The sequence below is a fragment of the Schistocerca gregaria genome, chromosome 2 (assembly GCF_023897955.1).
Source record: "Schistocerca gregaria isolate iqSchGreg1 chromosome 2, iqSchGreg1.2, whole genome shotgun sequence".
NCBI classification, from domain to species: Eukaryota; Metazoa; Arthropoda; class Insecta; order Orthoptera; family Acrididae; genus Schistocerca; species Schistocerca gregaria.
In genome coordinates this window covers 281903733-281919259 of record NC_064921.1, presented here as the reverse complement: position 1 = coordinate 281919259, position 15527 = coordinate 281903733, and the positions used below count along the sequence as shown (strand labels likewise).

Below are 15527 nucleotides of genomic sequence, written 5' to 3'. Positions count from 1 at the left end.
AGGAAACCCTTGAACTTGTATTTGAATACTTGGAGTTAATCACTAAATTTTTCAAGATTGCTGTAAATCTATTAGAAGACAAAACCTTCTGAATAGGATATACATTTCTGTAGAGTCCTTATGGAAGTTTTATTGAATACATATACATCTTTACCCCATAAGCCACTTTACCATGTGTAGTGGAGGATACTTTGCATACCACTGTCACTTCCCCTTTTCCCTGTTCCAGTCTCATATTGTTGCTAGTAAACCAACATGCAGGCTCAATCTCTATTAATTTTTAGATATAGATAAGGGGAAGCAACATATTGGTTACCTCTTCTAGGGACTACAACCTTGTAACTTTAACAGTAGACCATCCTGTGATGTAAAAATGCCTCTCACGTATTGTCTGACACTGGAATCAGTTGAGCATCTCTGTGTTGCTTTCCTGCTTAGTAAATGAACCTATAATAAAACATGCTACTCTTCTTTGAATCTTCTCTGCTTCTTGGTATGGATCCCAGACTGATGATCAATATTCAAGTATTGGTCAAATGAGTATTTTGTACACTACTTCCTTTGTTGATGACCTGTATTTCCTGAGGATTCTTCCAATGAATCTCAGTCTGGCATTTGCCTTACCCATGGTTAACTTTATGTGATCATTCCACTTCAGATCATTCCATATGCATACTTCCAGATATTTTATGGAAGTAACTGCTTCCAGTAAGAGTTCTGTAATTGTGTAATCATACAATGAAGGGTCTTTTTGTCTGTGTAGTCACAATACAATATATTTGTTTATGTTGAGGGCATATTTCCAATACCTGCACCAAGCATTGATCCTCTGCCGGTCTTCATGCATTTTGTTACCATTTCCTAGCATTGTGACTTCTCTGTATACAACAGCATCTTCTGCAAAAAGCTTTGTGGAGCTTCTGATGTCATCTACCAGGCCATATATTTTCTAAACACAAAGTTGATGTGACTTACCAAACAAAAGTGCTGGCAGGTTGATAGATACACAAACAAACACAAACATATGCACAAAATTCAAGCTTTCGCAACCAACGGTTGCTTCTTCAGGAAAGAGGGAAGGAGAAGGAAAGACGAAAGGATGTGGGTTTTAAGGGAGAGGGTAAGGAGTCATTCCAATCCCGGGAGCGGAAAGACTTACCTTAAGGGGAAAAAAGGACAGGTATACACTCGCACACACACACACACACACACACACACACACACACACACACACACACATATCCATCCACACATACACAGACACAAGCAGACATTTGCCTTTGCCTGTAAGTCCTATTTGGTATGAATCCCATACACTAGAACAGTATTCTAAGACAAGATGCACAGCTGATTTGTAACTACCCTCCATGGTCATCACCATGGTCTAAGTGTAGCATCTTTAACTAATAATCAAACACATGCTAAGTTTCAGCTTTGATGACAGGCACTACTGGAATTTTGAATAAAAATCATTAGCAATGGTGGCTGATGGCTTACAGTATGAAGTTAACCCTCACTCTGCCTATGACCTAGCCAAAGAGGGTGGGTGAGTAGATTAAATACTTCGGGTACACTCTTGCCCTTGGAATGGAAAACTGCCCCATTAAAAGAAAATTAATAAATAAAAAAATAAAATATAAAAACAGCAATTATCAATGGCATGAACATGCAAAAAGAGCTCTGAAAGCCCTAATCAGAGATACATAATGTGCATTCAAAAGATGTGTGGCCCTGTAATTGAGTGTCATGATGCTTTCTCCATCAGCAAAATATTCTGAATTACTCACCCATTTGGATCTCTAGGAGGGGACTGCCAATGAGTAGGTGATCATAAGAAATGATTGAATAACCATCAAAAGGTTAATATTGTATGAGCTGGACAGTGATATGTCAGAAATCTGAATCTGGTAGGAAAGCTAGAAAATCTGACAAGAGAAATGCAAATGTCCAGTCTACATACAGTGGGGGTCATTGAAGTAAACAAGGATTTTCTGTCAGACAGACTTGGAATGACATCAACAGCAGCAGAAAATGGTGCAATGAGACTAGATTTGTTATAAATAGGAAGGTAGGGCAGGGAGTGAGTTACTGTGAACTGTTCTGTGATATAATTATTTTCATAAGAATCGACAGCAAACCAGTGCCAATGACAACAGTTCTGGTATACATGCTTATGTCATAAGCAGGTGATAAAGAGATAAAGATGCTATAAGGGCATTAAATGGTTAATTCAGAATGAGAATCTAGTAATCATAGAGGACTGGAACACAGTAAACTGAGTTGCAGAGTAATGGAAGCTCGGCAGTATGAATAAGAGGGAAGAAATTATACAGTTCTGCACTGCATTTTGGCTAATACCTAGGAAGATTCCATCTCAGTTACATCACTGTGAGACAGATACTAAAGTCACATAGTAGATTGTAAGGCATACCCACATGCCGAATCTATATAGTGACAAGCTCATGAGTAGAAACTTCCACAATAAACATGAAGACAAACTCAAAGTGAAAATATTCTCTGATAGCCATGGACGTGAAATTGCAAAAATACTATGTTACAGTCGTTGTATACAAGCAACTAGTATTGTCAAACCAGGTGCACCCATCCAAGAACTCATTAGACACATAGAAACTGAAAATTATCATCATATTGTCATCATAGCTGGAGCCAATAATGTATATAAAAATGATCTCCACAGTGCAACACGAAACCTTAAGGCAAAACTAAATTCAACAGAAGAGAAATCAGTTTTTGTAGTCAGAATTCCACATAGGCATGACTTTTCGGAAGGGTCATGTGCGAACATGGAAATCATAAAAGCAAACAGGCAATACTGAAAGATTTGCAGGGCCTACCAAAATGCATATTTCATAAGTATGGACTCCTTGCAAAGAGACTGTTACATGAGACATGGCATGCAACTTAATAACAGAGGCAAGAAGATTCTGTACCAAAACATCAGCATGATACTGAAAGTGTCTGACAACCAAGAAGTAATTGATGCTCTTCCAGTTCCTTGCTTGACACAAGCAGAGCCTGAAGAAATGGTTACTTCTATTGCAGCAGTAGAGGTGGAAGCAGCAATTGTACCTACACACATAACAAATGTTGCAGCAGCAGTACCTACCACACTTCATCTACAGGATTCAATGCATCAGAAGTTGAAGAAACATCCAAATAGACACTGTCACCAGTTGCCACAACAATGCCTACAGCAGCAGCAGCAGTACCTATCACACTTCATCAGCAAGATTCAACAGCAGCAGCAGAAGAAGAAGCAACAACCTTATCTCCTCAGTCACCAGATGTCACAACAGTGCCTCCACACACCATAACAGCAGTTCCATCAATTTCTGTAATAGCAGCCTCATCTACAATATCATCACAAGGAGGGAAGAGTAGGCATACAACACTAGATGTGCTACCACTCCACGTGAACAATTTTTTAGTAAAAGGCAACAAGAGGCAGAAATCCAAAAGATAAGCCTTGTAAAAGGTTTGAAAACCAATCACCATAGTGTTCAGTGTTTAAGCAATAAGAGCATGGATCTTAAAATATGTTACCTTAACATTCAAGGACTGAAAGATAAAGAACTTATCATAAATAAGTTTGGTCTTGATAACCAATTTGATATTTTTTGTCTGAGTGAACACTGGGCTAATGAGAATGAACTTGCAGTTACCAAATTTGACAATTTTAGTATAGTAAATAGCTACTGTAGGAAAGAGCACATTAGAGGTGGTGTGGCAATTTATTCCAACCAGTCACTCAATTGTACAATAACGAAACTAGACCTAAATTCCTTGTGTCATGAACAGCACTTTGAAGTTATGGGTATAATCATTAATAGTCATAAGCTAATAGTAGTATCCATGTACAGATCACCAAAGGGAAGCATTAACATATTTTTAGAAAAAATGGACATGCTATTGAGTGAATTAAGTAATATTAAATGGCTACACTATGATATTGCAATAGGAGGTGATTTGAATGCTGATTTTGGTGTTACTAAATGTAAGGGTGGTGTTGCAGATCTGGAAAACTTACTAAGACAATATAATTTACATCGTGTCAATAACAGGCTCACAAGAAACAAAGCATGTTTAGATAACATCTTTGTAAACTTCAAGACCACTAAAAACACATGCGAAGCGGTAGTGTTCCCATTCTCTGACCATGACTCCGTATCTCTAAATTATGAAAGTAAAATTCCCCTCAATAGGAGCAATGCAAACAGACCTGTCCCAACAGTTGTGATTACCAGACCCATAACTGAGGATAAAATTAACACATTTCGTAATTCCCTTGCTGACAGAGACTGGTTTGGCCATTGTAGTGTCGATGGACATTACATGTCAAGTAATCACCTGCCAGCCAAAATCATATTTGATAGATTTTTTAATGCTTTCTTGACCCTATTTAACCATAGTATCCCATAAAGAAAATCAAAATAATGGACAGCAGCCACAAATCCAGATCTCAAAACAGACAAAATATATGGTACACTAAACAGCTGACAGATCTAAAGAAACAAGTTTTGTTACTGTACAACATATACAATAGTATGAAGTCTGACTATGCCAAATCAGCCTATGTGGAATGCAGGAATGAATTTAAAAAAGCCATTCTGCAAGCCAAAAAAAACCTACAATGCCAACAGCATACATAATTCCACCAATAAATGCAAAACCGCTTGGAGAGTAATTAACAGTGCTGCCACAGATACTAAAAAAAGACTAAATTAATATCCTACCTCAAACACTCAATGAGTTTTTTGTTAATAGGAGACGCAATTATCAAACCAGACATTAGTCCATCAGAGCTACTCTCCCAAAATTGGGGTAGACAGTCACTAAATACAAGCAAGCTAACCTTCTCTGAAGTATCGCGTAGATTTGTACAAGGGGTCATAAAACAACTGAAATCATCTGATAGCTTAGATATATATGGCATATCATGCAACCTGCTAAAAAAAGTGTGTGATTGCATTCTGTACCCTTTAACCCATTGCATAAACAAGTGCTTACTGGAGGGGCATTTTCCTGATGAGTTAAAACTGTCTAGGATCGTCCCAGTACAAAAAGGGAGATAAAGACTCTCCATCTAGTTACAAGCCTATTTCAATAGTACCTGCATTCTCCAAGGTAATAGAATGCATCATGTACCAACAATTATCATCTCACTTTGAGAATCTAGGAATAATTAATGCTACACAATACGGGTTTAGGAAGAATCTGTCAACCATTGATGAAATCAAAATGGTACTCAGTTACATCCTCAAAGGTTTTGAGAACAAAGGCTTTGCTCAGGTCTCATTCTATGACCTAAGCAAGGCCTTCAACTGTGTTGAGCACACGCCACTACTAGAGAAACTAGAATTCTACGGCACGAAAGGACACAGTCTCAGACTATTAAAAGCTTATCTCAACAACAGTAAACAGATAGTTTGCGTTGGTAAGGAAATATCAAACATAGAAAATGTTAAAGTAGATGTGCCTCAGGGATCTGTATTGGGCCCCTTCCTGTTTCTGATAATGATCAATGACCTCCCCTTGTTTATTAGATCCACCACTGTATTGTATGCAGATGATACGACTTTTCTTCCTAGCAGTACCAATCTTAATGATCTTAAAACCTGTGCTGAACATACACTCACTCACACAGCATATTGGTTCAGAGCAAATGGTTTCCTGCTAAATGAGAATAAAACTCAGCAGAAAATCTTCACTCTAAGAGACAAGCCACTGTCTGATGACCCTAGTTCTGTTAAATTCCTGGGAGTTTATTTAGACGAAAAGTTATCCTCGGGCCAACATGTAAACTATATTAGTAGTAAGGTATCTAGAGTAATTTATTTATTAAGATAACTCAAAAATTGTGTACATGAAACATTCATAAGGTCATCTTATTTTAAATTTTTCCAAAGTATAATATCCTATGGCATTATCTTGTGGGGTAACTGTAGTCATATACATGACATCCTATTATTGCAGAAGAAAGCCATTAGGATAATTACAAATTCTTCACATAAGGCTCACTGCAAACCCTTATTTACTAAACAAAAAATTATGAGAGTAATAAACCTCTATATATACAATGTCTTAATCTTTACGACGAAGAACCTACAAGATGAGAAATGTAGAGAAAATGTACATTGTTACAACACAAGAAGCTTCAAACACATATACACACATATATACACATATATACATGCCTTATTACCAAAATCAATAAAAGCTATGAAGTCACAGGGCACAAATTATTTAATAAGCTGCCACATGCTATACAGGATCTTCCTGAACATACATTCAAAGAAATACTGCATGAATGGTTTATTGCCCACCAATTCTATGATATCAATGAATTCTTCAACCGTAAAATGCAGTAATCCAACAGATGACCCACTGTACATTTGTTGTAATATAAGCTAAAATATTTCAGTAGTCGATACCTTATCAAACTGTATTATAAATTGTAACTTCATTTGACATCCTCAATTGCTGTAATGGCCTAAAGACAATAAAATCTTTATTATTATTATCAAGTAGATAAAGGTTCATATCACAATTTAGTGGTGATGAAGGGCAGACTGAAATTTTGAAAACCATTCAGAAGAACCACTGTGGAAAGAAATGGGATACTGAAACACTTCAGACTGCTGATGTGCATTTGAAGTTGTATTATGAAGTACATACTGCAGTAATGAATACCACAGTAAATGGTTTAGTTAAATGATGAACAGACATTTCTAAAAATGACAATCATGGAAGCTGGACAGAGAACAAAGAAGTTGACTGCAAGGAAACCCTGTGTAACAGCTGAAATAGTCCAACTGGTCAATGAAAGAAGCAAATACCAATATGTTTAGGAAACAGCAGGAACACAGCACTGTACAATGAGGTGACAAGAGTCTTAGGATAGTAATATGCACCTATACAGGGGGCAGCAGTATCACATACACAAGGTGTAAAAGGACAGTTCATTGGTGGAACTGTTACTCATATGCTGGCGATTCATGTGAAAAGATTTGTATGTGATTATGACTGCATGATGGAAATTAAAAGACTTTGAACATGTAATGGTAGTTGGACCTAGATGCATGAGACATTCCATTTTGGAAATCATTAGGGAATTCAATATTCTCATATCCACAATGTTAAGAGTGTGTCAAGAACACCTAATTTCATTTGTTACCTCTCACCATAGGCAACGAAGTGGCCAACAGCCTTCACTTAATGAGCAGCGGCATTTGCATAGAAATGTCAGTGCTAACAGACGAGCAACACTGCATGAAATAAACACAAAAATTAGTGTGGGACATACAACACACATATCTGTTAGGACAGAGCAGCAAAATTGGCATTAATTTGTTATGGGAGCAGATGACCAATGTGAGTGCCTTTGCTAACAGCATGACATCATCTACAGTGCCTCTCCTGCACTTGTAACCATATAGGCTGTTTCCTAGAAGAATGTAAAACCATGGCCTGGTAAGATGGGTCCCAATTACATTTGGTAAAAGCTGATAGCAGGATTTGAGTGTGGTGCAGATCCCACAAAGCCATGGATCCAAGTTGTCAACAAAGCACTGTGCAAGCTGGTGGTAGCTCCATAACAGTGTGGGCTGTGGTTCACATGAAATAGACTGGGTTCTCTGGTCCAACTGAACCAATCATTGACTGGAAATCGTTATGTTTGACTATATGAAGACTATTTGCAGCCATTCATTGACTTAATGTTTCCAAATAACAATGGAATTTTTATGAATGACAATGTGCCATGTTTCTGGGCCACAACTGTTCGCAAATTATTTGAAAAACATTCTATACAACTCAAGTGAATGATTTAGCTGTCAGATCACCCAACATCAATTCCATCAAACATTTATGGGACATAAATCAGAGGTCAGTTTGTGCACAAACTATAGAGGCAGCATGGCTCAATATTCCTACAGGGACTTCCAACAAATTGTTGAGTCCATGTCATGTCATGCTGCTTCACAATGCAAGGAAAAACAAGTCTTATGCAATATTAGGAGGTATCCCATGACTTTAAAGTGAACTAGGGGCAGGGAAAATGTGAAGAAACCCAAAAAAAGATATGGTCAATGGAATGATAGATTCAGCATGTAGAAAAGTTAAAACAGTCTTCAGTGAAATTAAAAGCAAAGACATCAACATTGAGAGAGAAAAAGGAATTTGAATGCTAAATAAAGAGCTGACAGTTGAAAAAAAAAGCACTGAAGGCCTAAAGCACTGAAGGTCTCTCCAAGGTGAAGAACCTGTGTGATGACATGATAGCAGAAGGAAGACGAGTAAGTGAGCAAGACTCAGGTGACCCTGTATTAGAGTTAAGAGTTTAACAGAGCTTTTAAATGAAATGATTTGCAAAGTGACAGTCGAATGACTATTCAAGTTATATGCAGAATTTGAGTCTAGAGACATACCATCAGACTTTTAGAGAAATATCATCTGCACAATGTTAAAGACAGCAGGCCAGAAAAGCATGATAACTACTATGTAAGCAGCTTAATGGCTCATGCTTTGAACTTTCTAACAATAATAAACACATAGGAAAGGAAAATAAAATAGAGAATTCTTAGATGATGATCATTTTGGCTTTCAGAAAGGTAAAGGCACCTGAGAGACAGTTCTGACATTGCATTTGATGATGGAAGCAAAAGCAAGATACATTCTTAGGGTTTGTTGACTTGAAAAATATTTGATAATGTAAAATGATATAAGACGTTAGAAATTCTCAGGAAAAGAGGTGTAAGCAATACAGAAAGGTACGTAATATATAACATGTACAAATACCAAGAAAGAACAATAAGAATGGAAGACCAAGAACCAAGTGCTCAAATTAATAAGGGTGTGAGATAGGGATGTTGTCTTTCACCTCTACTGTTTCATCAGCTGAAATATTCCCTCTGTTATTCATGGTTTCTTCACAATTCCCTTCTTGCACCTCCTTTTTACTTCCCAACTACTGTGCCATTGCCTATTTTAGAGATGTCCATTCCTCTTCAGCTGAAATGCCTACTGAGCTATTCATTGCTGCAGTATCTATAGCCTCAGAGAACTTCAAGCATCTCTCTTCATCCAGTACTACTTTTGTATACCACTTCTCTGTGCACTGATTCTTCCTGACTAATCTCTTAAACTTCAGCCTGCTCTTCTTCATTACTAAATTTTGATCTGTGTCTGTGCCTGGTCCTGGTTACACCTGATTTTGGAATCTCTGCCTGACCATGGTGTAAAGTAATTGGAATTTTCCCCTTTTTACCAACCGAGCGAGGTGGCGCAGTGGTTAGCACACTGGACTCGCATTCGGCAGGACGACGGTTCAATCCCGTCTCTGGCCATCCTGATTTAGGTTTTCCGTGATTTCCCTAAATCGCTCCAGACAAATGCTGGGATGTTTCCTTTGAAATAGCACGGCTGATTTCCTTCCCCATCCTTCCCTCACCCGAGCTTGCGCTCCGTCTCTAATGATCTCGTTGTCGACGGGGCGTTAAACACTAATCTCCTCGTCCTCCTTTTTACCAGCCTTTTCCATGTATACCTCCACCTCTTCTGATTATTGAACAGCGAATTCACTATTACTAGCTGAAATTTATAGCAGAACTCAATTAACCTTTATCCTCTTTCCTTCCTCATACGAAGCCCCATATTCTCCCATAACCATTTCTTCTACTCCTTCCCCTACAAACGTATTCCAATCTCCCATAACTATTAGATTTTCATCTCTCTGTATGTACTGAATTACTTTCTCAATATCCCTATATACTTTCTCTACCTCTTCATCCTATGCTTGTGACACCAGCATATATACCTGGACTATTGTTGTCTGCATTGGTTTGCTGTAGATTCTGATGAGAACAACCCTAACACTGAACTTTTCACAGTAACTCACTCTCTGCCCTGCCTTCCTACTCAGTATGAATCATACTCTTGTTATACCATTTTCTGCTGCTGTTGATAGTACCCTACACTCATCTGGCCAGGAATACTTGTCTTTTGCCCATTTCGCTTCACTGACCCCACTACATCTAAACTAACCATTAGCATTTCCATTTTTAGATTTTCTAGCTTACCTACCAGGTTCAGACTTCTGACATTTTATAACCAAACTTGTAGAATGTTACCTTTCATTGGTTATTCAATATTTTTCTCAGAGTCCCCCCCCCCCCCCCCCCCCCCCCCCAGCAGTCCCCTCACAGATATCTGAATGAGGGACTAGCTCAGAATCTTTTGCCAATGGAGTGATCATCATGACACTTTTTCGAGTACAGGCCACATGTCCTGTGGTACACACTATGTGTCTTTAACGAAATGGTTTCAGTTGCCTTCTGCATTCTCATGCAAATTTAACATTGCCGATTCTTCTGCCTTTTAGGGGCAGTTTCCCACCACAGGGGCAAGAAGTGCCATGAACCCCTGTCTGCTCTCTATCCTCTTTGAAATGGCCATTGTCATAAACGGGTGGTTTCCTACACCGTAAGTCTTTGGCCACCGCTGCTGATGATTTTATTCAACATTTAAGCAGTGGCAAAGTTCAAACCCAGGACTGTGGATGTTTTGATTACTAGTCCAACACACTACCTCAAACCACAGGTTGTCTCATACCCCATATAGAAGTACTTTTGTTAATAAATGTTGGTGCAGTGCTGAGTCAAATGCTCTTTGGAAGTCAAGACATAACTGTGCTCACCGGACTGCCTCAATCCACTCTTGTCAGTGAAAAAAGTGCAAGTTGGGTTTCACATGGCTGGCGTTTACAAACTCCATTGTGGTTTGCATGGAGGAAGTCATCCTGTTAAGAAGTACATTATTATGTTTGAGCTCAGAATAGATTCTAGGGTTATATAACAGAAGAATTTCAGTGAGGATGGATGGTACTTTTGTGGATCACCTCTGTTTGCATTCTTGTAGATGAGGATGACCTGTGATTTCTTCTGGTCAGTGGGTGCATTTGTTTGTTCAGTGGATCTACTCTATATTGTGGTTAATATGAACTTAAATCAACTGAAAATTCTGGATAGAACCTGTCAGGGATCCCAATGGAGTCTGGAGTCTTGTTTGAATTTAGTGATTGTAACTGTTTCTCAACTCCCCAGACACTAACCTCTTTGTCACTTTTGCTGTGTGTGAGAAGTAAACTGGGGCAGCACTTTTGTATCTCCCTTAGTAGAGGATCATTTTAAAACAAAGTTCATCATTTCTACTCTTGTTTTGCTATCCTCAATTTAAGTTTATCTGTTATCCAAGAGTATATAGACATAACTTTGGAGTCATTTATAGCCTTTGTGTGAACATGATCAGTATTTCCTTGGTTTTTGTGAGAGATCTCCTGCGATAGTCACTGAAGGCTACATGCATTACGTTTTTGTATGCCAAACAATCTCCCAAGAGTGAAAGTACCTTTGTGCTGTCCACTTTTGTATACATTCAGTGTCCCCTGTTAGTCTATTTGGTGTAAATCCCATACAATTTAACAATATTCTAAAATTTGATGAGTGAATGCTTAAAATTATTTGTGCTTCTAGTGTTAGAATATAGTTATAGTGTATGGGACCCATACCAGATAGCACAAACAGTGGACAATGAATGTGTATCAAGAAGGGAGGCACAAATTGCCACAGGTATATTTGACTCATAAGAGAGGGTCATGGAAATTTTGAAAAACTGAATTGGCAGACACTTGAAGACAGATGCCGGTTACCTCATGGAAGTCTATTTAAAAAGTTTGAATACCCAGTGTTAAGTGAAAAACTGGAGAAATTCTTCACCTTCCCCCCCCCCCCCCCCCCCATACCCCCACCCCCTCATGCATCACTCCCATAGTGACATGAAGACAAGACTAGACTATTTACAGCACACTTGTATTTCAGAAGTGAGTCTTGCTCTGCACTATCCATATGTAATAACAACAGGAAGGAACCTTGACATGTGGTACGTTGCTAATTACCCTCTTCACAGAGGTTTGAGGAGTACAAATACAGATGTAGATGTTCTCTCTCTCTCTCTCTCTCTCTCTCTCTCTCTCTCTCTCTCTCTTTCTCTCTCTCTCTCTCTGTCACACACACACACACACACACACACACACACACACACACACACACACACACAACAATGCCTTGTTTTGCAACTATTATGGAGAAGTCACTATTTATTTAGGAGTTGCTTTACAGCAGCTGTATAACATAGAGGATCCTCCCAACATTAACTGTTATATTAGGTAATGCATAGTCCACCATTCTTTTAAACTGGGGCCTTGAAAAGCTTTAAGGTCCATTACAGTAACACTGAATGTGTTATGTCATCGTATTCTGGGGTAAAATTTCATTGAGGAAAAGATTCTTAGTTGCATGGACGTGTTTAATAAGGACAACAGACAACATATAGTGTCCACTCTAGAACGTCTAGTCAGCAACTCTAGACAACAAGAACATCATCCTTTTGGACTTAATCACAAAAGGGATGATGGTTTTGTTGTCTATGAGAAATTGATTTCCCTCAATACACTATCACAAATGCACTATGTGACAATCTGAGACTGTTGATTTTTTTATGTGTATTCAGGATATGCATTCAATCTTTTTGCAATACAAACTAAGAAAACAATCAAATCAGAGAAAAATTATGTCATTTTATGTGTATAAGTTCTTTTTCTTATATCTCATTTATAAGAGTAATATTTTGCAACAGTCAAGATAATGAAATGACTTTTGTAACTACAGAAAAAAACTGAAACAGTATTCAACATATGTTTACTTCCTTCAACAAATATTAAACATATATATAACATTTTTCTGTTTCAGGGATGCTTATTCTACTGGAGCACAGAATATGAGTTCCAGTCTCATGCAACAAACTAATACAGTGCCACAGCTTGTTGGTGCAAATGTTTCATATAGGAACTATGAATGTAAACCAGCTTTGCCACAGGGTGCTGCAAGTCATTTCTGATGACACTAGATTATTAATGATGGATGTACTCTGAGAATGAAATTGTTTGTCAAGATGTCTTATTCATTACTGAAATATATTTATTTTTTATTCGATGTTTGTCAATATAACTGCTGACATTAATTATTTTACCCATTGTAAAAACACAATACAGGCTAGAGTGCAACTGCACTTCAAAGTTCTCAATTTACTCACAAGGTAAGGAGTGACTGGTCATACAGTCTTCTTCAAAATATGTGAATGCCTACTATTACTATTGTCGGCTTTTTTTAAAAAACATTCCTCCTCAATAACTTAATAGAATCCAGAATGAAATATGTGTTAACACTTCCATTTGAGGAAGAGAAATATACATTCATACCAGTATTGAAAGTGTAAAACACTTTCAAAAACCTTGTTACATACTATTCTGCAGCATTTTCCAATGCATGTGTTTGGAATATTTCTTATAACTTCAGCAAACTATAATGAATTTACATAAGACAGATAGTAGTATTCACACTACATTGCAGGTACACAGTTAAGTGTTGTTATTTACAGGATATAATCCATTCAAATAAATTAACTGGTTTTCTGCCACCTCAAAATGCCCTATGAAATAGGCCAGCTTCAGGAGAAAATATTTCAGAAATATATATTATATGTCTCCAACAACTCCATCACTTTCTTTAGTGTAAACAGCAGTAATTTATCTGAACAACACATCATTTACTGATTACCAGAAAAAGCCAGCTCCTGAATTTAAGAATATTAGATAAAGTACTTCTTGTCACTTTGGAAACTGAGAATTAGCATGAATTGCTCACTTACTGAGGCACTGGATACGTTTTTAGGAAACCATAAGACCTAAATTTATTAAGTGAGAATGATCTAACATATCTGCCACTAAAATGATTCCACCTTAATTTATGACAGCAGAAACATAAAACTGTATTACAAAAAACTGAATCATTTATACAGCAAAAATTGCTACTTATCAGCTGATATACAAACAGAGGATTAACAATCTCTTGGCACAAAAAAGATAATAAATCCTTTTGGAGATTGGCTGCTTTTGAAACATAGCTGACAAGAAAGTCATTTAGACCCAAAATCAAAAGAACGATGAAACAAGATAATGGTAGCTCCAATTCAGACATACTTTGTGTACAGATATTTTAAAATATAGTTTGAATATTGTGATACTGTAAATGAAATGAAATAAATTTTAATATACTTGAAATACATTGTCCTTTAGTTTTAATAAAGTGTTATTGCAAAATGGCAGTGCATATTTACTATAATGAGAATTCAGAATGCATGTCAGGTGCAGCTAATGTACAAAATACTGTATATATCAATGTTACCTGGTAATTTGTTTACTCAGTTAGAAGAATGACATATTTTAATAAATTTAACCATTCGTAATAGACTACAAAGCTGCTCCTTCTTATACAGATGAAATGTAAGAAGTCTGCTTCTGTTCTTTGCATTCACAAATATGCACGTATAGTGGCAATAGAAATGGGGAATTGATATGTATTTGAAAAAGAATATTGGAATTTATAAACAGAAACAGTGTTTCTATAGTGCCTACTCTACCACAGTATTCAGTCATTCTTAAGGGATTGACAAGAACAGGAAACTGCTCTTATTTCTTATTAATTTACAGTCTTTAAAATCGTATACTGGCTGATAGTATATCTCAAGAAATAGCACTGCAACTGTACTGTTTTAACAATTTTTACTCTTCTAAGCTTTCCCATCTTCCGTCTTCTTTTGCATGGAAAAACTTCTGTTTGTTTGCCACAAAAAATAAACACAGGCTTTTCAAGAAAATGTATGTGTTCACTCGAAATCAATATATGATTATTATATTTCACAGAAATCTTTTGCAAATGTTTTATAAGGACATTTGTTACAGATCAACTAAATTTTATGTCTATATTTTTAGAGTCTCCTCCACTGCTTTTCAAAATTTGATAGAGATTTTTACCATTGGTTACACACAGCCTGTTGTTGGCTCTAAAATTAAATTCTTCACTTTGCATGGGAACATAAAATGAAATAAATTGTTTGAAAAGGCCAATTTCTGGAGATCTAGATGCTCACCATAACAGTAAACTCTAACAAAAAGACTTTAAAGCAAATTTTTCATTATGAATTAAACACAGAAAAAGTTTATGCAAAAATGATACTGGAAAACTAACATTGGGACAAAAAAGTGATAGGGGTGACATTTGCTCTGACATCACAGCAATTCACAGAACAAGCATCCTTGCCCATATATGTCAACACAGATAATGAAACATGGATTTTCCAGTGTGATCCAACATCAATGTATCATTCTTATCATGACTGAATGGGTACTTGAAAGTCAACACTGTTAATTAGAAGCACTACAGAGAATTCTAATCAAGCCAAGGAGAAAGTAAGGAAGAGAAGATCATGGATTCTGAACCAAAACAATACATTATATCACAGTTTCCTGTCTGTGAAGCAGTTTTCAGGCACAATCTCGTGTTCCAGCATTCATGCAGCAATCTACAGAAGGGGAGGAGAATATGTTTGAGAAA

General features: G+C 37.1%; 1 protein-coding gene across 2 annotated transcripts in view; it reads left to right on the top strand.

Annotated features, from left to right (window-relative positions):
• Positions 1–13067, top strand: part of LOC126336123 (protein gooseberry-neuro-like) — a 364226-nt gene extending 351159 nt beyond the window's left edge. For both annotated transcript variants that reach the window (XM_049999612.1, XM_049999611.1), the window contains exon 7: positions 12825–13067. In XM_049999612.1, the coding sequence (XP_049855569.1) occupies positions 12825–12972 (148 nt within the window). In that variant the 3' untranslated portion in view covers positions 12973–13067. The remainder of the gene's footprint in view (positions 1–12824) is intronic.
• Positions 13068–15527: the final 2460 nt, after the last annotated feature.